Source organism: Phaethon lepturus, unplaced genomic scaffold (genome assembly GCF_000687285.1).
Source record: "Phaethon lepturus isolate BGI_N335 unplaced genomic scaffold, ASM68728v1 scaffold38928, whole genome shotgun sequence".
NCBI lineage: Eukaryota > Metazoa > Chordata > Aves > Phaethontiformes > Phaethontidae > Phaethon > Phaethon lepturus.
In genome coordinates, this window is record NW_010558107.1 from 12,136 (window position 1) to 37,131 (window position 24,996).

Here is a 24,996-nt window from a genome sequence, read left to right on the forward strand (position 1 = left end):
AACTGTTATGAGCATGATAGCAAATACGATTTCTAAAAATTGGACCTTTGGTATGGGTGTGAAACTATCCCAAACAGTTTTTTAAAAGTTGGTGTGGTCTTCTTTTAAAAAGATACAATGGAGGAGGCACTGCAGATGGTAGGGTCTCAGTTACATTGCTGGGCCCTTTGTGGTTATTAATGCTTACCTGATGATGTACCAGATGCAAAGGCAAAACTGTCTTCTGAGAGACATCTACACCCTGGTTTTTCTGTCTTTTCAGACACTCTAAGTGAAAAGATGCTCTTCGTCCTGAAACAGCAATCACACACAACTGTGTCAATCACTCATATTACACTACAGTTAATCTGATTTAAATTTCTTTTAGTGCACTCCGATTGGAGACACAGCAAAGACAACCACATTTTAGGGTCTGTCTACTTTCCCTCAACACCTTTCTCTTTCCAAAGCATTTGTATTTACAAAAAGCAGTCAAGCATCGTGGACCAACCAGCACTACCTTCCAAGCAATCTGCAAGATAAAATTCTGGATGGTGATTTTTATTTTGCTTCTTTCAAAACACTGTCCTAGTTGATCCCATGCAGCTGATTTCCCTCCTAAGCAGTGGAAGTGTTCTCAGACCTCTCAGACTGGTGATGGCAGCTGAGGCTCCAGTGCTCTGCCTGGCTGTACACAACGTGCAGGAGGGACGTCAGGTTGCTCAGGTGACATCGGCCTCCCGCTTGCATGTGATCTGTGTCCCTTAGCTGCCAGACATACCACAGTTTATGAGCCTGTGTCTATAGCAAGGTCAAGTGGAAGTGAATTAATCAATGATTGAATTCACTGGTGAATGGAAGGCTGTTTATATAGACATGAAGCATTTTCAAAATTTGGAAAGCAGAGAAGAAAAAAAAAGAAAGATTTTAGGGGGAACTATTGAAATAGCCGCATTGTTTACTTGCTATAAAATTAAACTGTACTTCTGTAAATATGAGAAAGGTACTCTCTACACAGGAATTTAAAAGTACTGCAAAGTATGTTTATGAACAAGTGCACAGGCTTTACTTCTGAACAATGGCAAATAAATCCAGTATTAAAGATAAAACTGCATGGCACACTAAAGTATTTTCTGGACTTCTTGGTCCTGTTGACATTTTTCTAACGAAGGAAAGAAAATCAGAATTCTGAAAATAGTAAGTATTTATAATATTGATTGGTTGAGAAAAGGCCCTCTCAGGGGTTGAAGGAGACATGTGTTATAACCCAGAGAACAAATGCTACAATGCAGATAATAGGTATTTCCTCTTTGTTGAGAAAAAAAACTAGTAAAATGAGTATGACATCACTGTGTATATATTCACTAGAACGTAGTTAATGGGGCATGGTGTCAAGGACTGACAGCAAATTTGGCCTTACAGATAGATACAGGAATTGTCATTGCCTAATATTTTAAGTTTTGAAATAAAGTAAATGCTTTTAAAATACTCAATTTTGCAAGCATCCTGAAGGATTTGAGTGAAGACTCAGTAGCCTCACCTTAAACCTTACACTACCTAACCTGTCACTTTTATTTTGTAAGAATATATTTAATATACAGGATTCTTTTTAGTTTCTCCCACAAATGTCCTTTTTCTCCACACCAGTACTCAGGAAAAAGGCTGAAAAATATTCTACATAAAAGAGCTCATTTTCTTCCAGACTCTCACATGTCTCCTGATAAATTAATGGATTTCATCTGAGCGTAGTCTGCATGCTCAAGCACTTGAAAATCTCCAGGTACAATTAGAGCAGAAAGCAAATTTGTATTGTATTAACCTAATCTGAAATTCACCATTTTCCCTGTCGCGGACAAAAGAGACAACCTCTCCTTTCTCCCTGCTGAATACACACAGAACAAAACACCATATACTGAAGGCTAGCCCATTCGGTGACTCCATGGTGATTGTTTGGAGAGTCTACAGTGCTCTAATAAACTCCCCTAATTCACAGGCAGGCTTAATCAAACAGATCACGTGGACTATCCAAACAGCCACAGATTCATCTACTGACTGAGCATAAAGTCAGTAGAGCCATGTGCATGATCAGGATTGTATGCATGCCATGGGATTCCCGGTCTCACGAGCTAAATGCAGCAAACAGCAACACCCGTGCCCACACACGCTGGGATTCCTCCGGCAAGATGCGAGAACTCCGCTGAGGCAGAGGAGAGCACAGCCCGCATACCACGCTGGGATGTTACCTAGTGCTGAGGAGCACAGAAACCCTTTCTTTGGAGAGTGCCGGGTGTCCTCTCCTTTGTTGTTTTCTGGTGGAGTAAGTTGTCTGTTTTCGTCATCTTGGTATGCAAGCCTGGAAAGGAGAACAGAGGGATTCTAGAAAAGTAGCTGGTATTGGACAGAATAACCCTTCTTCCAGCAGGGAAGCCAGGAAGATCATGCTATTAAATGGATGCAATAGCGAGCTAGCTTCGAGCGATAACTGGTCCAGGAGCAATTAAGAGAGACCATGAGACAGAGAACGCACTAAAGATGAGGTCTGGGAACATTAGATGGTAGAAGGGAATGGGAAGGGGGTTTAGCCCTGCAGATCCAGATGTCTCATTCAGAGGAGAAGGAAAATCCTAGGTGAAAGATGTCCTTTTCATGTTACTTCTCAGGGTTGAGCTGCATTTTTTAAAAATTATTTTCTGATGTTTGAGTCGTCTAACTAAAGTCATCTGGCCTTATCCCATAAATAGAATTTTTTTGTAGAAAAATGTCACCTCTTCCCACCTCTCCCCCTTAATTAAAGAACCACCCCGCCACCTTGACTAAAGCTGCAAAGCTCACATTTCGGTAGAGAGCAGACTTGGTTCACTACAGTACTCAATGTCTTCATTCAAATTTTCATCATAAGTCTCTTCCTGAGACACTTCCTCTTGGCAAACAATTGCCAGCTGGCTGTCTCTGGAACTGGAACTAATGAGCAAAAAAGACAAGTCAAGATATGGAGATGGTAAAGACAACCTGTTATAAAGACAAGAATGACAGGCTCCATCTGTCTCAGCTGATTATAATGTTGAAGAGCTATAATAGAAAAACCAATGACTAAACAGAGCTGCAGAGTTCACAAACACAAACAACCTTTGTCTGTGTCCTCTTTCAGAGGAAGAGTTTCTTAAATCAATGCTGAACAATACTGTAAACATATTACTGTAATTTGTGACTACATGTACTCTATAAATGTGCATATCACACCAGCGACATTTCCAAAGATATACCTCAGTGAACTTGAAGTAAAATCTGAAATGGACTCTTGGAAACATAGCTTTTTTTTCCTTGTTGCAAAAGCCTTGGTTACGATTTTCAGAGAAGCCTCCGAGACACTAAGTGACACTCTCAGCCCTGGGGTGTATGGTCTCTGCCTCCCAAATACCTTACTCTGCATGATCTCTCCCCTCTGCCTCTGATTCACACTTTCAGTCCTCGCTGCCTTTTCCATCTTTGATCCCTTTTTTCTCATCACTAACTGCAGAGTACTTCTACTGAATTCCGTAGGATCTCTTTAAACCCTTAAGTATGACAGCCCTTAATTCCCTGCTTGCCTCCTCCTTGTCCCTCTGTTTCATGTCTCAGCCCTCATATTTTGCTTCATTCTGAGTTTCTGTTTTCTGAGGAGTAAAGTAAAATCTGAAGGTAGTGTGAATCTTTGAGATAGCGATATGGAGTTATTGGAGCCAATGTCAGTCTGCTACTAGCATTTGCAGAAGAGAGCAGTGTGGCAGGTTTTTTTCATCTTTCAGGGACTGCATAGGAAACTTTATTTTATCATTTGATTTGAGCAAAAAGCACTAGGACAAATATGCATATGCATGGTATAGAACAGTCTGTAGGACAGTGCTGGAGTGACCTTCCTGCTGAGATGGGAGGCAAGTAAAATTGCTAAGGTGCAGAGAGGAGAAATCAGTAAATGGCAGCTCCCCCTATTCAACAGTCTGTGTTTAGACAAAACCATACAGAATTTTTGTAAGAACATGCCAGGGTGTACTTCACTGTGCTGTGATGAGAGAGTGCCTAGATGTGTGAGCCCAGCTAGAAACTCTAAAAATACCCCAAATCTAAATCCAACTAGAAACAGTCCATCACTACCTGCCTGTGGGCAGAAAAGCCCTGAGTTTGGAGTATTTTCTGAAGATGTCATGGTGATCATTACCTCTTTTTCAGCCCTACTGACACCAAAAAGAAGAGCCCATATTCAGCATTAATGGAGATTTGGAGTTTCAATGGGATAAACAATGTGTGTTACACCCAGAGAGCATTAGAGCATGAGGGAGAACACGTACCGTCCCAGTGTTTCGTAGTAGTGCGTCCTAATTCAAGGAAGGTACCCAAGGAAGCAAGGAGAGAAAAGAACACCATGTTAGTAGTGTCACATCAGCACAAGTCAGCAAGGGGGAGGGCAGATGGTAACACATGTTGTGCAACTCCTGTGGCCTCCCTCCGGAAGGCATGAATTAGAAAAACCACTGGACTCTTGAGCAATTCTGCACTCACTGAATTTCCTCCATCTTATTGTCCTATTCTGTCCTTTGCTGCAGCAGCATTCCTCCACCTTTTCACATTGCCCACTTTCTGCACTGAAAAAAGATTTCCAGCTCCTTCCTGCTGTTACGGAAATGATTTAAAAAAAAAGCCCTACTGATAAAAATTATACTCCTTTCATATTAGTCATCTGGGTATATACAGCCTGAAAGTTGTCCAGAGAAGGGAATTTGCTTTGCTTTGCTTTGCACACCACTTTCTCAAAACCATGCCTCCCTCATCCCAGCATGACTTTGGTGACCTCTGTGGGATGTGACCCACTGAATGAAAAACACTGACTTCCACAAAGTTCCCCATTGGGCACTAAAGAGATGAATTGCAGTCCCTTTGTCTTTCAGTTAGCAGTTGATAAAACACCTTGCTGTGGTGAAGGAGGGATAAAAAAAGGCTCTTTTTGGTTCTTACAAAGGTTTCTTCATGATAAAGCTCAAAGTCGTCAAGTGTGTTGGTCAGTGAGAGTGCTGCTGCTTTGCAGTGATAATTGATGCACATCTGTTGCACCGTGGGCTTTGGAACAAGTGGAGAACCAGAAGGTTCAATCCAGGCTACAATCTGGGTGATGTCTGGTGAGTGACTTCAGCTAAGGCAGCAATGCTCTGGTGCTTGCATGCATGTTTCTCTCCGTGGTCCCTTGACCCACTTTCTGCTCTGTGAAGCTTACCTTTTGGAAGGTAGTTTCCAAGGAGCCTCCTGTACACGTATAGTGGGTGACAAGGGGGTCCCATGGCCTTCCACTGTGCTGACAGTGCTGGGGTAGCTGGGTGGGCTGGGGAAGCGGCATAGGGCAGTGTTGTTGGCATTGTTGATGTTGGCATTGGAGCCTGAAGATGAGTAGCTGCTGGGAGTGAAGGTGGAGTCCACCAACTTCTCATGAGATGGGGACTCAGTATCTCCCTGGTTGTTGCCAGACTTATTGATGTGCAAAGGTCGCTGGGTGGTGAACGTCTGGGGGAATGCACTCCTGCCATCACTTTGGTAGTAGCTGACATGGTTTCCGAACAAGCCTCCAGCTCTCTGTCAAGGAAACAGAAATTATTCTCCCTTTGTGAGCGAGAAGGTGTGCAAGGGCCCTGGTGTTTCCTGCTTAGCCTGTTGTTAAGGCAAAAAGATGTGAGGACCAAAGTGTGCATGATGGCACTGCTCCTCTCTCTGCCAGAGGACAGTGCCTGGACTCCTCAGTGAGAGAGACTAGGTACACGCAGGCTGTGAAAGCTTTAGCTTTCTAAGATATTTCAGAAGACTGGCCGGATGCATAGTTGAGGCAAAGGCATCTTTATACCTCCCACCAGTCCTGAGAGTGCAGTACTGGGTAGGGATGCAAGAACCAGCAACATTTAGACATTGAGAGGGAATTTAAGAGCAGCAGAAACTATTAATCACCTGGAGGAACAGATAAGAAAGATTTAATGAGCCAGTTATGTACTGTTTAGACGATGAGTAATGAAAGGAACTGACAGCATCTTTCTGTAAGGAAAGGAGGAAAATGCCAAAGGAGAGGAAATATTACCAGAGGAGACAATTACAAGAGATAGGAATGAAATAAGAAAGAGAAGATTTAGGTAACATGCTCAGAAAATTTCCTCTTTCCGTAGGAGCTCTATTGGGTTCTGGTGTACTTTTTGGAGGGATGCTACTTGTGCTACTGAAAGGAAGAGTGAACGAAACACCAAAGTGTGCCTGGCTGCTGCTTTGCAGATTGTGGGATGGCTGAACTGATCTGTTCTTCAGACTCTTTGGCCATTCCCATTCTAATTTTATTTAGGTTTTATGAGGGAAACTTCCATTGAAAAGCAAATGGGGTAAAAACTGTGCCAAGATCTCAGGACCTGGCACCCTGAGTCCACCACTCTAGGGTCTAGAAAACAAGGAGGGCCCAGCTGAAATACAGCTGCATAAAAGAGAATATATCACTCTGAGCTCGGCTACTGGTCTAGCCTCAGCTTGTAAACTTGGTTCAGCACCTACCCGGAAGATATCATCTTCAGAGGCCGCAGAAACAGCTTCTTTCATGGCCTTATCTAGCTCTTCTTCAGCTGTCAGGTCTCCAGAAATTGCTCGTCGGATCTCTGGACCAATGTCGTGAAGTGTGCGCAGACCAGCCTGCAAAACAGCAAACTATAGAGCTTCATATCTCCGAGTGGGTATATGAGAAATAAAAGCAGTGCTATTTCTTCCTAAGCACTGTGAAGCCCTTTAACTTAATATAGCATCCCCAGCTCCTAAAAAACACCAACAAATTCTGTTCTTTTTATCTCCAGCTTAGAGGGAGGAAAAACTCTTAGCACTTCAACCCAGGAATGTTTGCTGCTAGTCCCCTGGCTTCATCGCAACAGGACATAGACATAAATCCACAGGCTTGACTAAGCCTGTCTGCATGCTTTCAACTTTGGGTTCTCAGATCCACAACCAGAAGCCCTAGAGCAGCCACAGTTCCAGCTGAACCATGTACTCAGTGCGTCTGAAAATATCTTGTTTTAAATCAGCAGCTTAAATATGGATTTAATAGCTAAACTTCTGGCATCTGGACCTGGACAGTCCTCAAACCCCTCACCGACTGGAATCCATTCCAGGGAGGTAAGCTGTGGGTATGCTGAGACCTCAGTTTGTATCTGTGCCTGTGTCACAGCACTTTTTAGCTTGTTGGAACTCCAGAGTCACCATTCTTCCTTACTGTACACTTGAGGGAGATAAATGGTGCTGCTTGTACAATCAATGGGGCTTTCTCATTCTTTCACACAGCTTGGTAGTCTATCCAGTGAACATGTAGCACAGTGGTGAACAGATCCCAGGTCTTAGAGCCTGATGCCCCGTCTGTTGGATGGCCTTGGCATCCAGGTATGCTTTTCGTTTTTCAACTGATTTTGCCTTCTGGCAACATTCTCTCCCTGATGCTGCTATAGTGACTCCCCTCAGAAAGGGTAGAATGAATGTGGTAATAAGCAAATGTCTGCTGGACACTTCACACCAGTTCTCTAAAAGGAACCTAAATTTTAAATATTACCAGCAGATTGATAAACTGTGGATATACCTCACTTGTGCCTTCCACCTCTAGAGCTAAGGGATGTGGCCCGTGGTACATACATGTTTATTCAAAAGAATTGGTATGATAGTTCAAGGGGTCTACAAGCTCCTTTCCAATGGGGATAGCCCATTGCAGCCCCCAGAATGGTTGAGAGGGAAGTGGGGTCAAATGCCTCTATTGTACCACCCCTTGAGAGGGAAGTGGGGTCAAATGCCTCTATTGTACCACCCCTGTCCATCCTGTGCCCGCTTGTCACCTGTAAGGAGAGTGCGTTGCGCTGGGAGGGCTTGCCCACTAGTCCCTGTTCTTTACGTTTCTTGAACTTCCGGAAATACTCCTGAATCAGGAAAGTGGCATAGAACTTCCCAACGGTCACCTCGTCATCTGCAAAGGGGTATAAAAGAGGCAATAAATTAAATAAGCAATTGATTTTAAACAGTGTATTTGCTAATGTGAGCCTTGCAATTTGCAGCAGAATCAGTAGGTACCGCAGTACATCTCTGCTTGTTATGGCATCAGGATGCAGGACTGAAGGAGGGGATTGCTTCACAGCCAGAGCTTGATGTAAGCAGTAAGGAGGAGAGGTGCACATGGCTTTTGGATGATCTGGCTCTCCTGGCAGAGAACCCCTATAGCTACACACCTCTGGATGTACATTGTTTATGGTGAACCTTTGCAGTCTCTGGTATTGGTTTATCACATAGGATCTTGCCATAGAAGCAGCCTCCCAGTCTGGATCAACACATGCTGCTGTCTTGTGGTAGCCTCGGGTAATACATACTCAGAGTCTGGGCTCACCAACAGCATCTGACTTGACCATCCACCCCAGACCTGATCTGGCCCTTCTCTGCATTGAAATTTTGTCTGGTTGTGCCTAGCATGGGTGTGAGCGAACCAAAATGATCACCTCTCCTCAGAAATGCAGTCATTGCTGTATTCTCGCTCAATACAAACTGTCAATGAACTGAAACGTGCACTAAGTTTTTATCCAGATAACTCTCCTCCCTTCTCCAAACCCAATGGAAATTTTATAAGACATGGTCCACTGACTTCACAGCAGGCTGAGCAAGGTTCAGGATCTGGCTGCAACTGTTAACTAACTACCAAGCGCTGTTTTGCGCTATAGCCCCTGGAGCCACCTGGAAGGTCAGTGAAGGCCACACTGGATGCCCACACACCTGGGGTCCCAAGAAGCCTATAGCAAAGGAGAATTACCAGAAGCCTGGTAATTACAGCCTACCAGGGATGCTGCATAGAAACCCACAGCAATCTGTTACACCAGTTCAGACTGGCTGAGGAATGTCCCCAGGTATGTGAGTCATTGATAGGTATCATAGTAGAAAGCAGTTACGTGAGTAAAAAAAAGTTATATGCCATAGTAAAGGTAGTTTTGCTAAATATGAAGGGGTTATGAAATGAGACTGCATCTTTAACTTGAGTGTAAAGCCATATCCCTTATGCAGTCAGGTAAAGTCCACATCATCCTCCCTGGAGCTACTTAGCCCTGCCTGCTTCCTTTGCCTCCAGCAGACACCAGGTAATGTCCAGGGGAGCAAATACCTATCATCAAACTGAAGCAAGATCTAGGAATAAAGGTTTCTAATGCCTATTTATACACCTTTTCTTCCTTCTCTGATTTCTCAGCAGGAGTTAGTACAGGCAGAAACAGATCTCAGCCTGATGTAATACAGGTGACAGCTTGTAGAAGAAAGCTTGTCCCCCATATTCCACCTGATGATCATGAGGTACAGTAGGACATGTCAGGTGGGGAAAAAGACAGACTCAGAGCCTGAGACAAGACCCTGCACTCACCACCTGCGGGGGGCACCACCTGGTCCAGCAGCTTCATACTGGTGCGCTTCCAGATTTTCTTAATTATTGCTCTCAGCTCTTCATTGGCTTGCTCCAGGTTACCTGCAGGGTGAAAATCATCAGAGACAGGAATTAAGCAGACCCTGCAGAGGAGCAATTTCACATTTGGCATGGCAATCTTAGGAGGAAAATATCAGAGCTTTTTCAGTAGTGGAAAGTTTTAGGCAAAGAGGTGCTCTGACCATTGCTAAAGCTCCCTCACAGCAAGAAGTCTTCTTCTTAAATATGTATAGTCATTTCAGGGTAGCAAGGTGACTGTATTACTGACTGATAGTCTGAACAGCCAGAAACAACAGAACCATGGTGCTACTTCAATACCAAAAAGCAACAATCTCACCTAACACTTCAAATTTTAATTAAGTATCAGTGAAGATTGAATATGATGAGACTAGAGGTCAGTTAATGGGAAACTACAACTTGGGTAAGACAAATAACTGGTGGTAAAGATGCACCTAGAAATCCGAACGCCTGGGCCTTGCTTGCAGCGCTTCCCAAGAATTACCTGTTGCAATCCCTGCCTCCCAGCAGATACCAAGTTCTTCACATGGTGCCAAGAGTCTACCTTGGAGAGTCTGCACACTGCTCTGACAAGGCATGCTGGGCATGTGCAAGGCTTTCTCTATTCAACTCAGAGGACTGTCCCAGGATATTTGTGTTTATTCTCTGAAGACCAGCATAGGCTATAAAAAGCCTTTTATGTAACCGTCTGAACTTAGACATTACATGTTCCTCCAAGGGGCTCTGACCTAAATGAGACATTAATCAAGGCGCACTACCCCTTGAGAGTGAGTGAAGCAGATTTGGTTTATATCCTTCCCTTCTAGGTACTCATTTCCTCCCAAATGACTCACCTTTGATTTTATTTCTGGATTTATGTACATTCAAACCCCTTATAATGGAAGCTCTCTTCTCTCACTATGTGTACTAAACCACTACCTTCTCCTCCTAAAGGTGCTGTTCTTGCAGCTTTTATTATTGGTCCCCAGCATTAAGGCTTCTCAACGTGCTGCACAGGGGTCTGCATGCCAGTAGCTCTCCTAATAGGATGCAGTGAAGATAGGGACACCAAGTAACTTGCTGAGGATGAAATAGGTGGACAGCATCAAAGGCAGAAATCTGACTCGGGAGGGCTAATTCCAAACTCCTGCCCTAACCACTTACCAGATCCTGCTAAGGCAAGAAAGCAAGCAGTTTGAGGCTTTAGGTGGTTTCCCAGGAGGTCACTGGCAATGACTCTGAGAGTTTGAGGCTCAGACAGGAAAATTGAGTCTTTTTTGGGTCTCTGTTTCATAAGACACAAGATGTCCTACAGGGGTTGTGGTTGGCTTTTTCCTCAGGAGAGCCTCTTTGGCTACAGTCAAATTTTGTTTAGCATAACATCCAAGGCCTTAATATAATTTTAAAGTTTCACCACTTTTTTGGCTCAGCTGTCAGTATAATCCTGGCACGGTAAGCTAGGGTTCTGCTGGTCTCTGCTTTCCCATGCCTGAAATGTAATGCAGCCACTCCTGAGGCAGCAATGCTTAGCTCTGAATCACAGACCTACACGCTCTTTTAGGGCATCTGATCAATACATGAAGCCAGGTTTTGACTCAGGACCAATGTCTTTCATTACAGCAGGCGACAGAGTGCAACAAAGGGGACAAGCTGAGCCTAAAATCTTGTCTGCTTTCCCCAGCTATACCCGCTGGTCTATTAACAGGCCCTTTCCTTTTCATACATCTTTATGATGTGCCTACAACACTACTGTGACTACAATGTGATGTTAACTCATGCTAGTGGAAGCACAGGAGGAGTTTTAGTGAAGTGAGACCCTCGAGTCCAAGCTCTTTTGCCTCCCTTGGATTGGAAGATCAGTGGCAACAGCAGTCAAAAAGCAGCACTGCTCTGCAGCCAGTTTGCACAAGGGGAGATTTCTTTGCCCTTCTTCCTTCCCCTGACTGCTGTTTGAGCAGACATTGATCTAAAACTTTTCACTCTGAGAGCATTGTAAGGAATGTGATCAATAATCTGAGATGATACTATGGGAAGCACCAGCTTTCTAGGTAACTGGAAACACTGTTCTCTCCCTAGAAGATATTACTTCTCCAAAGATCTTTACATTGCTTTTTGTACGATGTGCCGCATATGAGTAACTGGGATCATTTTACACAAGGTGTCCTTTGTCCTTATTGTTGTTATTCCAGCTCAGCACACTTTGGTGTGAACACCCCTGCAGTCAGCAAGCTTCTTACCTTCTGTCTTGATCCTCAGTGCTGTTCTGACCAACGCAAAGAGAGTGGCATTGAACATGACAGTCCCATCACTGTTCAGTGGCATATTCATGGAGACAAGGCGCTGTGGAGTAAGGAGAAGAATGAGAACAATCATACGGCCAACACACGGACAGAAGCCTGCTGTTCCTTATGCCCTCATGATGCCCTCCAGACCTGCCACCCCTTTTATGTGAGCATCCGTGGTGTGTGGATTTAGTTACACAATTATAAACGTACTTGTCATACCCACCGATGGTCCCAGCTGTGGTGTATTTGCCCTGGGGTCTCTCTCCATTGCTAGGTGCTCTGTTTTCTTCAATGTGGCTGTCACTTTCTAACATTTGTTTTCCCCAGTGGCCAGTGGGCATTTGCCCACAGTGTATTACGCAGACAGAGATTTGTTCCAGTCCCTAAACCATTTGGCTTCTAAATGACACATTTTTTTCTTATCAGAAGCAAACTGTTTTTTTCATACCTCATGAGGCACTTGCAAACTCACCTGCACTAACCCTGTGCCTGGTGTAAATGTGTATAAACTGAGAGCCAGGATCTTTTAGGTGATAGGCTTGAAGAAAGGGGATTAGCTGAACCTGAAAGCTGGTCTGCTTTATCCAACTATTCCCCCTCTCCCTTTTAAAACAAGGCTGTGTCTGCCCTGCAGTAATTCTCTAAAGCCACGTAGGACAGAGAGTGAATGTTGAGTACTGTTGCAGCGGCAGGGTGGACTCCAGTGAGACCAACCGCATGTATCTGAGACAGATGTAGCAGTGTCACCAGATCTTCTGTCCTTACTTCTGTCTCAGGAGGTAAGAGACAGCAGGGACTTGGTTTGAACCCTTATGCTTTCAGGGGTTGGTTTTGTTTGAGCTCTGTCTTCTGCCACTTTCATGCAACAGGCCTGGTTCAGTACCAAATTGGAGGAAGGGGTGTCACTCCCCATCACTACTGCTGCAATCATAGACTGGGGGGGTTGGACCAGATCATTGCTGGTCATGCATCATGACAACAAAAAATTGCCAGACAGCAGACTGAAAGGGATCAGCAGCAGGCCACAGAAGTCATATATTTCTGTGTACAGGCCCCAGGCTTTGTATTTTGCTCAGAGACTGATATAAAAAACAGCTACAAGTGTCGCATACAAACTCTGGGACTTGCAAGGAGATGAATAAAGAACTTAAAGTGAAGGAAGCATAAAGGTTATAAACATGCCGTTATTCACTAGAGAGAGTCCTTTTTCATAGCTGGAGTCTCACAGCCAAAGAAATGAGTGGGACATTTTTCACAGAAAACTTGTTCTTGCCCTTCCTGTATTTTAATGCCACACTCACCTTGCTGTTTAACATCTGTTGGTTATTTAAGCTAAAATGAGAGATAACACTAGTATTTTGGTGCACTGCTTAGTCTAAAGAAAATCTCAGAGGTATTTTTACTTGCCCTGTTATTTCTGTCCATCCTAATCTGTCTTGGGACGTGTGCTTGATACCACAACCGCGTGTGTGGTGGATTCAGTGCTCGGTGTTCGAGAGCTGTGGTTAGCATGGATGCTCTCCTAGCTAAGGAGAGGGCTGGTGGTGCGCTGATGCCTCTGACTAGTGGGCAACCCGCCTGCTGTTGACCCTCCAGCCCTCGGCTAGGTTGCTGCTGCCCAGAGGAGTCGGGGAGCAGTGTGGGCTATTGAGCTGCTGTGACTCCCAGCCTTCCCCCAGCCGCAGTGTGCCTTACTTTGCAAGCCACCCGGTGAGGGCAGAGCTTCCCGAAGCCCAGGGGGGGCTGAATCCGCCGGAGCAGCGTCACCACGTCCAAGTGTTTGATCCGTCCCCTAAAGAAGAAAGCACAGTGAGGGTCGCATCCTTACCACAGGGTGATCTGCTGATCTGCCTGTCAGTCTTAGGGCTATAGCAGGCACAGAGGTGCAAAGGGTCTCTTTTCTCCTGGCGCTTTACCTCCCGTATAAACAGCCCCAAGCCACTGTCTTCTGATACTTGTTTGCGCTTTGGGCTGTCACTGGAGCAAGTGCAAAGCAAAGTGCTGACGACCCTGCACAGAAGCAGTTGGGTTTCTTTTAAGATCATTAAATGGCATCTCAAAAGAAGAATTCTCTCACGGAAGGAAGGAGAGCTACCAGAGCCAGAGGTGGGGCTTCAAGCATTGGACGTGGATAGGGAAGAGGAAAAAAAGAGATTCCCATTTATAGATGAGAAGGAACACAATGTCATCTGGACTGAGTGGCTATCTATTATACGTCTTCAGCCACCACAGTCTTGCCTTCAAACAAGCACAGACAGTAGCATCTGTTTTGTTAACAAACCATATATTTATTAGAATTCTGTGCTTATCTCCTATCCCTATTAAAAGTCTCTCTGAGCAGTCACCATGGATGGGAAGAAGGGTTTCGATTTACATGTCACTCTGATAATGTGACATGGCCCCACATATTGCAGAACCTGAGCCCAAATTAATCTTGACACTATGTCTCATAAAGAGATCTGCTTTCAGTTTATGCCAAGATCTCTTTCCACAGTTTTTGCGTTATGAAAGGGGCTTTGCAATTACAATTGTCAACTGTACTGTAATGCCACAGGAATCTAAATGTACTTTAAGCCTAAGCATGTGTCAAACAGAGCATATAATACTGAATGTCAGTTAAGCCCTTGTGTAAGTTGTTCTTGTGTAACTTTAAATCCCTGCAAGTCTGATGATGTGAATAACCCTGCAGACAACGTAATGCAGCCGTGTGAGGGTACAGGCTGCAATGGGCCTATATGACATACAACAAAACAGACGTTTGAGCGCAGCAGCTCTGCTGTGAGTAGAAAGTCAAATAGAAGAGTCACAACTCAATATCCCAAACACATGCAACAATAAGCCAACCCTCTGACCTCCTTTGATCAGTCGCCTGCTGCTCCTCCCTAAACAGTCTATAATCTCCCCCTAACTGAAAGTGAAGCAGTGTCCTGCCAGGTAACAGTGCAGCCTAAATGCTGAGATTTTTGTGTGTATCCTTGCACTGCTGGCTTGTGGATTCACCAGCAATACCTTGTGGAGGTATCTATTTTAGGCTTTTTGCAGGAAAAAAGTGTTCCTGCAGAAGGAACATGGCACTTACTGTACTGGGTCTAGAGAACAGAAAATAACAGGCCTGTTCGCCCAAGGAGCTCTGATATCCAGTCAGGGCTACTTACTTGGCTTCAGGGTCATATTCTGCCCAGATCCTTTTAAATTCATCCAGGTGGTGTGGTCCTAAAATGGACCAGTCCCGTGTCAGGTAATCAAAGTTATCCATTATAACAGCTACAAAAAGATTGATGATCTGCAAACAAGGACAGAGATGACTTGATGGATGAGGCAGGTAACAGTAGACTTTACTGGGTTCTCCATTTAAGGTCTGGATTTGGACTCATAAAACTAGGAAGCCACTGGGGGTGGGTTCTCTGTTCCCCCATGCCAGGCCCGCAGTTTAAATGGGAAGATCCCAGGGGCGGGATATTCTCAGCTGGTCACATTTTTCTCTTCCCTACTGAATGCATGAGGCCCAAGTTTGCTGAATGCTTAGACATGCTGTGATGGCTCTTCATTTACCCATGTCTTTGCCCAGCAGAACAGGGTGCTGGTGGGAGAACCCAGGATTTATCCTTCACAGGCAATGGGGCTGAGATAAAAGTCCTTTCTTCTGGCCCCAGACCAAAACTTTTAAAATGTTGCTGCTGTTCACTGGGAGAGTTTTGTGCACTGATGCCAGCTGCAGAGCATGTGCTGTCACTCTGAGCAATGCCGCATTGCCAACACGGAGCAGATGCAAGTGGGATATGTGTATTCTCACAGTCATTGCTGCTGGCAGAGGAGGAAAAACCTTCTCAGCAGCCAGAAGGAAGGTAGGAGGAGAGGTGGGAAGTGTAGCTGAGGCGTTGCTAGCCTCAGCACAGCCCACAACACGCTAATTTGGTTTTCTCATTGAGGGGGGGAAAGAGCGCTCCTTTGCTGCACACAAAGGATTGGGATTTGAAGCAGAGCATTCCCCAGAGCTGGAGGGGGGCAGGAATGGCAGTGACCAAGGGGGTGTTGTCACTGAAAGGGTGCTGCTGGGAAGGACCCCATGGGGAGATTCTGCCTCTTTGAGATCATTCTTCTGCTCTGCAGTGCTGATATCTGGGGAGGCAGGGGCTCAGTCTGACAGAGGGCAGGTTTTGGTTGCTGGGGCAGACTCACCAGGAAGGCACAGAGCATGTAGAAGCTGATGAAGTAGAAGACGGCGAAGCTGCTGCCACAGGAGTGATCGGCTTCGGTGGAGTTGGCCGGCTCCGACTCTGGGTCGCACTTCTTGTCTGGGAGACATGCCAGCATGATTTCCTGCCAGGCCTCACCGGTGGCACACCTGGGCATGGCAAAGGGCAAGGGAAGACAGCAGTGACCTTTGATGTGAGAGGGACTGGCACATTAGCAATCTGTTCCCGCTCCTGTGAACATTAATGGGAATTTTGCCACTGAGGTCAATTAAGAGCAAGTTTAAGCTGATGGCTGGGCTTTGGCATACACTGGCATACCCTGCTCCTCTTTTTTGCTTTGTTGCCATCATCAGCATGTTGTTCCTGACTGGCTTTGCCTAGTCTGGCTATGGGGCTGTCATCCTGCAACCAGCCAAAGTCATCGAGATGTGTGTGACATGGCTATGGATTGCATGAAAAAACTCCCTGAAAACGAGGGGAGTGTGTTGAATTTGTGCCAACTCCCCACCCCTTCAGCACCCCTCCCTGGCACACCTGGCCACAGCTGGAGCAGGATGATGTGCTAAGCTGAGCTGGGCATGGCCATGCCAAAGCACGAGTGGGAGTTCATGTCCCTTTCCCTGCTAAAATAAGCTGGAAGTCATACCGGCTCGATTTGAACGAAAGGAGGAGTTTGCTATGCAGATCAACATTCAAGAGCACTGAAAACTGGCTACCTTCCTTCTGAGTAGGAGGACTTGCCTCCCTCCCCAGCACTGAGCGTTGGCCAGTGTCAGATGGCAGGGTACAAGGACTGGTCGTTTCATCTGACGTAACTCCTAGGCTCCCCCACTAAGGGACAACATGTTTCTACTCACCTCGTGAGCATGACACGGTAGAAGGAGATAAGCTGTGCCCAAGAGCAGAGGAATTGTGCTCCCAGGCTGACACAATCCAGAGCTGTCAGACACCCACCTGAAAAGCAGCAGCACTGCCTGGGGGAAGGTCTGGAAGTTGTTGTTGCGGTTGATTTCTGTGGTATCATTCAGCGCAATTTTACCAAACACCTGGCAGAAAGCAGAGGTCTTTTCAGGTTAGCCCTGCAAAATCCCCAAGCCTCTTGTCACCTGTAGCTCTTGGCCTCACCCTGACTCTGATACTTAACAGAATCTGCTCTCCTCTTAAAAAATCGTTTCCACAGGTCTTTTGTATTTGCTGTTGCTTCCCTTACTTGTGCTTTATCACTCGTTTTGTAACAAGAGGCATCTTTTGTTAAAACAAAACATCCTTCCTTATTTCATATACTGTGAATACGTGATATAGGGCCTTATTTTAACAGACACTCACATGGGGAAGTAGTCCAGCTGAAAGAAATCAATAACATGGAAGAAAAGGCTCCTTCCTACATTGCTTATCTGTCTTCACCAGGAGAAAATGATAGCAAAAGACCAGCAGCTGCAAAGCCTTCAGCTTCCAACTCTGTGGGGTGCCTTAGATCTTCCCAAAACAATATAAAGTACGTTGCCTTGGATCTGGAGTTTGTCCAAATGCTTTCCCTTCTAGTGGCCATGCTTGTCACCAGCAGGTGTTTCAGCCCCCCCAAAGAATGCAGCAGTGTGAAGGTGATGACTACATTTGCCCAGACAAGGATGGCTTACAGCTTCCTTCCATGCCCAACCAGCCGTCGCTGCACCAACTAGTTCATCCAGCCACAGCACGAAGCCTGCAGCTATCGGCAAACCCTTTCAGGGGCCTGCCCTCAGATGTGAAGTCCCCAGCGTGGGAGAATTTCAAACTTCTTTGAAAAAGTCTTATACAGCTGTGGGCACTGGGACTGAGAGCTTAACAAACCTTGCCTGGCAGAAAGGTCCCTGCACAGCGTGGTCAGTCAGGACTGTTTATTCCCCATCGATGGCAACGTGACGGACATCTCAAGGACTGAGCGCTGTAATCACGTAGCCAAAACGAGCAGCAGGAACAGAGCAGCTCTGATAGAACATGGAGCTTCTTTTCAAGCAAATGTCACTGATAATTAACAGCCCAAAAGAAACAATGATGTGGGGAGAAGCGCAGGGACAGAGGCAGGCGGGAGAAGCCCTGGCAGGCTTTCTGCAGGGGTTCCTCATGGACATGTGGGCCTTCCCCAAGCCCAACCGCCCCCACGCCGCTGGTAGCAGTGACAGCCCCAGCTGCACGGAGGAGGAGCTGGAGGACAGATTAAATGCTCAGAGGCAGTTTGAGCTGAGGCAGCCCATATTTTTCATTTCAGGCAAGGATAGGCAAGGGAACTTCCTATGCTGGAAGTCTGATTTCCCTTTTGACCCTGCGCCTTCCTTCACATATGATGCACCAGTGGCAGCTACTACGAGTGCTTTGCATTAGGCACCTACGAGGAGCTGCAGGTAGAGGCTCCTCTCTCATGGCCTCTCCAGTCGGTGCCTCCTGGGCCATGATATGAGCGGCTTCATCCATCAGCATCGATTGGGATTTTTCCAGTTGGGCACATTAGGTAGCGAGACTTGAATGTTGTTACACTCCAAGGCCGGGCAGTAGCTGAGATAAAGTGGTAGGTCTCCTTTATGTGGGAAATTCTTATCTTTTCATCAGATCTGGTACACCTAGGCTTTCGAGGTAGCTGCTTAATGTAGTGAGGAAGGATTTTCCTTCCTATGTGTCCCTATGTGTGAGGGAACTCAGTGTCAGCAGATTCAAGAGAGCAGCACACAAAATGTCTGAGATGCCATTTGGACAAAAAGTGATGATAACAGTTCTGTGGGCTCTGAGCAAAGAGGGGAGATGAGAGAAGTTGGTTTTCTCGTTGGAAGACAGGAGGGCAGGAAACAATCTAGTAATCTAGATGAATGTGAAAGACAGATCTATGATCTTCAGGCTGCTGAGATGATTAAAACAGAGACTTGAACGTAAGCCAAGAATTAAATAGCCAACTTAGAACTAGCTGACAGGAAAGGGAATAGAATTACAGAATAAAATATCTAGCCCTGGCAGTGCCCTGATCATTGTAGACCCCATCTGCCTGGGTGCTTGGAAGCCATTTTTAATGCTTTGTGTAGCTACATAGCACTAGTGTAGTACTCTCAAGTGATTTTCTGTATAGCACAGGTAATCCGGTAAGATCTTGGCCATTTGAGCTAGTTAGGTATTAAAGGCAAAACTGGCAAGATTACTGTATGAGCCTAGTAGACTAAATGACAGCTGTAATTACTGGGGGCAGTTGGGATAACCTATGATAATTGAAGAAAAGATTAGTTTTATTTTTCAAACTGGGGGAGGGTAGATGGAGTCTGTGAAAAGATGTGATTATAATAACAGGAAACAAATTAAAACAAGGTCACAGAGGTCAGATGAATTTTGTTACAAATTCTGTTGGCATTGTGAAACCAAGAAGCCCGTCATGTTTGAAGACCTCTGGAAGCAATTATGCCATGCTTTTCTATACTTTGGTCTCTGGTCCCAGGTGGCTGACTTGCCTGAGATCTTTGATTAACACTGAAGTGGAAAGTGAAGCTTGGTTTGAAAAGCAGCACAGAAAATGAGGCTGGGACTGTCACAAACTGTTCCTGTATCACATGCTTTCTTCAATGGTCTGTATGCAACATCAGTTCCTTGCACAGATGAATGCTTAGGTAGGTTCCAAGTTCATTTTGCAAACTGAATAGGAAATTGTATTGATGCAGCTTCCTGAAGAACTGGCACAAACACAGAGTGTTGGTATGTTGGGTCTGATCCCATATTTACCTTCATGGATGTAAATCAAAAGCCACTCTTTACAGCTCAGTGGAAGTTACGCCAGTGTGAAAGTGATGCAAGAGAAAAATTGCGTTTGTTCAGTGCAGCACAGCCATAAGCCCACTGAAATGACTATTTTGAACCAACAAGTGAAGCAGTAAATCTCCCTTGCCAGTGCTGCTGGGTATTCCTTTGAGAGTGTGGAGGGAAGGCACAGTCCTTTTACTATTTGCATATTGAATTCTGCCATTAAATGGGTAATTTTAAATTTTTTTTTTTTTCTGGAGTGTTTTGTGCTCCTGTTGGAAGTGCATAGGCAGGCAATGTTTTCCAACCAAGGTTAGCTGCTGTCTTACCTTACTGGGCGAAAACATTCTTGTAAGCCCCTACAACCACACATTCATCTAGTTACTTTATAGTTCAGTTCCCAAAACTCTAACAGGAGAAGACAGACACAATTGAACTATTTAGCATAACTTACCTGCATCCCGATCACAGCGTAGATGAAGAACAACATCACTATTAAAAGAGCCACATAGGGGAGAGCCTAGAAATAAAAAAAAAAAAAAAAAAAAAAAAAAAAAAAAAAAAAAAAAAGAGGGAAAAAAAAAAAAAAAAAAAAAAAAAAAAAAAAAAAAAAAAAAAAAAAAAAAAAAAAAAAAAAAAAAAAAAAAAAAAAAAAAAAAAAAAAAAAAAAAAAAAAAAAAAAAAAAAAAAAAAAAAAAAAAAAAAAAAAAAAAAAAAAAAAAAAAAAAAAAAAAAAAAAAAAAAAAAAAAAAAAAAAAAAAAAAAAAAAAAAAAAAAAAAAAAAAAAAAAAAAAAAAAAAAAAAAAAAAAAAAAAAAAAAAAAAAAAAAAAAAAAAAAAAAAAAAAAAAAAAAAAAAAAAAAAAAAAAAAAAAAAAAAAAAAAAAAAAAAAAAAAAAAAAAAAAAAAAAAAAAAAAAAAAAAAAAAAAAAAAAAAAAAAAAAAAAAAAAAAAAAAAAAAAAAAAAAAAAAAAAAAAAAAAAAAAAAAAAAAAAAAAAAAAAAAAAAAAAAAAAAAAAAAAAAAAAAAAAAAAAAAAAAAAAAGAAAGAAAAAAAAAAGAAGAGAGCAGTGTGTCTCCACCGAGCCCGGCACACTGGAGCCTAGTTCATGCTCCTGGCTTTCGGAAACTGGGAAGAGGCTGGTCCCAAACGTGGAGTCTGTAATTTGACCAGGTGGCCACTAGATGCCTCTACAGGCCCACATTTTCTTGCCTTGCCCGCCACCGCGCTGCTGCCACCCAGCTCAGGCAGGCTTTGACTCTGCTCCCACTCGTGATGATGTAGCTCTGCTGCCTTCAGGTCAGTCCTGCCCTTGATGGAGTGAGGAAAGTGAGGGCAAAAACCGTCTACAGCTGCTTACCAAGAGGAGAAAACTCCCATAACCTGCATTATTCTGGCACCAATAGCAATGTGTTTTTTTTCTGGATCCAGTCTGGTGAAATAAAAACCGCAACAGCTGCCGAGATCCAAATTCAAGGCTTCTGCTACAATGGCTGGTACCACCCTAAGTACCTAAAGCAGCATCAGCTTTGTGCCCTGTTCAGTGTCAGGTGTCTCTGATGGTGTCTGCAAGGCACTAAGTGTCTGTGATCAGCTGCTGAAGAGGAAACGCAGAGCCCTGATACGCAGCACTGCCTCGTAAGGAAGAGGCCAGCGCAATCAGCAAAGTGTTGAGTGCTGTCGGTCTCCCCTGCCACTAGCAAGAACCAAGGGTGCAGCTCAGGACCTCACAGGCTCAGGCTTTTGAGGAGGAATTTTCTACTCTGTTGCTTTTGAAATATATAGTGCTCAGACCAGAGATTTCCAGACCTTACTTCAGAGGCAATGGGTGGACACATTCATCCTGAAAATGTGAGTACAGTCCCTGATCTGGATTTTGAACACCCCATTTCACAGAGTATAAAAAGCCTACAGCATTACTATTTTTTTAATGTAAAATTATTTACAACTTTTATGCCTAAATTCAACAGTGCTAAATCCTATAGGAAGAATTGAGGAAAAATTTTCACTGACCACTATGGAGATTTGACTAAGATCAGCAGAAATCATCTCAAAGAGATCTGAATATTAAAATGGCAAAACCTAAAAGTTTTAGACAATGTCTGTAATCATTATCTTGAGGCTCAGAGGCAGATTCCTCTGTATTTTACGGGATCAGATGAATCTGTATGGTTACCCCACAATGTCAGTGGAGATATAGCAGCTCAGAATTGGGCTCCAAGCATTTTGTGATTATCTAGTTGGGACTTGATACACACAAGACCTAAGAAGAGCTCCTGGGATAGTGTCCAGACAGTGCATAACTTTACCAGTTCTCTTATCTTTCAAATGGGGATGGGAAAAGTGTCTTCTCTCCTGGCCATCTGGTCCTCCACTTTCTTTCCATGTTCTTCTGCTCAGCCCAGTTCTCTCCACTGACGCACCTTCCTACTCATCTCTGCCCCTTATTGTCCATGGCTCCTTCAGCTCCTCTCTTCAGCTCCACTCTTCTGGCTCTGTCCTTCCCCCTCTCTGTCCTTCCCTGGCTTTACCACTTTGTCCTTGTGATTCCCACGGCCTTGCCTTGCCCTCAGCATCCCCTCGCTTCCGACTCCTCCCGCTCACCAGCATGGGCTCTGCTACTATCTCGGCAGGCGGAAACCCCGCTGAGCATTTTCCCACCACACGCCCTTCTGACCGGTGCCCCAGCTTGTATGCAAGCACTGCATGCCACGCACGCAGCACGTGGTAGTTACGATGGGATCTGAAGGCCAGCAGAAGTTCGTTGCTGATTAGGCTGCCCTATGCAAGTAAAGACGCTTCCTGGAAGCATGTGGGGACACAGAGAGGAGCCTGTGCCAGACAAAGCCTGCAGGGATCCCAGATTTTGACAGTGGGAGAGGCTGAGTTAAGAGCGCTCTGCACAGGGGCTGTTCTTAGCTACCAAAGGAGCCTCCCAGCAGTTGCAAGAGGAAGAGTTCTGAGCAGAGAATACCATGTTATATGTGGCTAAAGGCTTTCAAGGGAAAAGCACTTGCTTGCAGTGCTTTCTCCACCCCCCCTGCTGTGGAAGATACCTCCCTTGATACTTTCTCCCATCACCCTACAGCCCTGCCTAAAAGTGACTCTCCAACCAAAGAGGCCTGAAGGTCACGGGAGAGAAGTACTAGGCACTCCCTTTCCCATCCATCTCATCCTCTCAAGCCAAGAGCCATGGCAAGCTGAGATCAGGATAAGAGCGAGCTATTGCTAAAGAGGCAGAAAGGGGGCAAGGGGAGGAGAGACAGGAACTGGAAAGTGTGACTCTGTCCCCTGCATCAGGGATGGCTGAGCTGTGCCAGGGGAATCTCATTCCTAAGCGTGCAGGCAAAATGGTTCCCACCAGAGCTGCTCAAATAACAACCTGGAAGCTAGCAACCATGTAAGCAATGGAAAAATTCGCTTGTGGTATGGATGTGTCAGAAAACCGCTGTGCAATATTAGATCCCCTGGCAGTCAAGGAGTGTGAAAAATGAGAGTCCTTTGCATGAGCCTGGTGGTCTGGCTACCGAGGCCACCCGAGAGCTGCACTGGGAAAGGTCCAGATTGATCCCTCTTGTACACATGTGCTACTTCTGCTGACAAAGACAGAAGTGGTGGTGATCCACAGCACTGCAGGCTTTGGTCCCAGCTTGTGTTGTAGCTGGTGAGGTTTAAGTTTTAAAGCGTGGATCAGCTCCTTTTGCCTTTGAGTCAATGCAAATGCTATCGACCATTTAGAGCCTCCATCTGAGGGATATATGGTTTCTGTTTCAAGACTTCTGTGTTGCACAACTTTGTCATGCTTTTCCCAGTGGTGTGTCCTGCATCTTTTCCCGTGTTTAGACTGCCATTTGTATTCCTGTGCTGTCTTTCCCTGATGCTTCCTCCAGACCTGCCCCAGCTAACATCCAGGTTGTGCTGGCCCAGTAAATCCAGGTCAAGTACTTGTAAAATCCAGGAGTACACTATGCTTCATCTCTCACTACCAGTTTGCTATAGGTGGCTAGGTTAAGAGCTGGTTTGGAAGCAGTTTCTCTAGCAAATAGCAATCTCTTGGTATTTGTTTTGCCCCAGAGGCGATGATTCTTGTCCAGTCTGGTCTCCTTCACCTTGCCCTATCTACTCTGGTACTTTATCTACCACTAAAATGCAACCTGCCTCCAAGACAAATGCAGCAGCCATTTAATAACTTGGCCAAAAGTGTGGGGCCAAAAAGGTGAAATTCTTCCTGGATGAAAGCATGGGGGGCCACACACCTCTAATACTCACTGGAAATTCTCAAAACAAGGCTCAAGGGAAACTTAATTGAGGCCCAGGCCTTCCCCATAGCTGTGTATTTCACTTAAAGCAACAGACATAAAATACAGCTAAAATAGAAAAAAAAAAGAGAGAGGAGATTGAAGGGTTACTGACAGGCGGTAATTGAATGGAACTGAACTATCAGGGCTGTTCAGGAAGGTCTCAAGCAATTACTCGTGCTTTAAAGATGAAACTCATACCCAGGCAATCGTCCCCTGCGAGCCCCATTTACTTGACAGCCATTCATGCCACGTGTCACTGGTGCGCACAGCTCTGGCCAGCAGCCCTTGAGCTCAGGCACTTGGGTGAAACCCCTCCCCGAGAGGCCACTAAGGGGAAATAAAAAGGAATTAGGTCTTACTTAGAGATAAGCGAAGGAATACCTGGAAGGACTTGATGAAGGTCCAAAGCAGTGTCCGGATGCCCTCCCCTCGGCTCAGGAGCTTCACGAGACGCATCACGCGGAAGAGTCGGAAGAAGGTGATTGAGATGCGAGAGTTTTCCTCTGCGTTCTGGAAGCCATTGGCACAGAGGCAGAAGTTACAACAGCACAGGAGGAACAGGGTCCCTGGGCCACAGAGGACGCTACGCCGAGAGCTCACTGCACTGTTCCTTGTCCTGGTACCGCTCCCTGGGCTTGCACTGACCTGGCACCCCAGGGACGGGCCGAGGCCGTGGTGGTGAAGCTACTCTATGGGGCATCTCGAGGCCATCAGCCTTTCCCTTCAAGCTGCCTGGACTTTTGGGGATTAGGGATATATTATGCTATAAACCCCTGCATTACGTCTCCTCCTCACACTGGCAAGATGCAATTCTGCTTTGACATTGTACCAGAGGAGAAAGATACTTCCTCTTTCGACTTGCCTCGGATGTTTTACCCCAGCAAGCGCCTCAGCCAGCAGTTCTGGTGAACCTGGTGTCGGGCATGCTTGCTCTGCTGGGAAACAGTAGCAGGTCCCAGGTCTGCTCCAGGGTGCAAAACCCCGCGGGGGCACGGCATGCGCTGCCCCG

General features: G+C 45.2%; 1 protein-coding gene across 1 annotated transcript in view; it reads right to left on the bottom strand.

Moving 5' to 3' along the window:
* Positions 1–24,687, bottom strand: part of LOC104625338 (voltage-dependent L-type calcium channel subunit alpha-1C-like) — a 28,291-nt gene extending 3,604 nt beyond the window's left edge. The window contains exons 1-15 of the mRNA XM_010292939.1: positions 24,633–24,687; positions 24,369–24,553; positions 20,143–20,208; positions 16,890–16,981; positions 15,919–16,084; positions 14,895–15,022; positions 13,435–13,531; positions 11,692–11,794; positions 9,398–9,499; positions 7,842–7,969; positions 6,529–6,663; positions 5,225–5,577; positions 2,812–2,940; positions 2,223–2,332; positions 188–291 (exon numbers count right to left, since the gene is read on the bottom strand). Of these exons, the coding sequence (XP_010291241.1) occupies positions 188–291; positions 2,223–2,332; positions 2,812–2,940; positions 5,225–5,577; positions 6,529–6,663; positions 7,842–7,969; positions 9,398–9,499; positions 11,692–11,794; positions 13,435–13,531; positions 14,895–15,022; positions 15,919–16,084; positions 16,890–16,981; positions 20,143–20,208; positions 24,369–24,553; positions 24,633–24,687 (1,953 nt within the window). The remainder of the gene's footprint in view (positions 1–187; positions 292–2,222; positions 2,333–2,811; positions 2,941–5,224; positions 5,578–6,528; positions 6,664–7,841; positions 7,970–9,397; positions 9,500–11,691; positions 11,795–13,434; positions 13,532–14,894; positions 15,023–15,918; positions 16,085–16,889; positions 16,982–20,142; positions 20,209–24,368; positions 24,554–24,632) is intronic.
* Between the last annotated feature and the right edge of the window lie 309 nt (positions 24,688–24,996).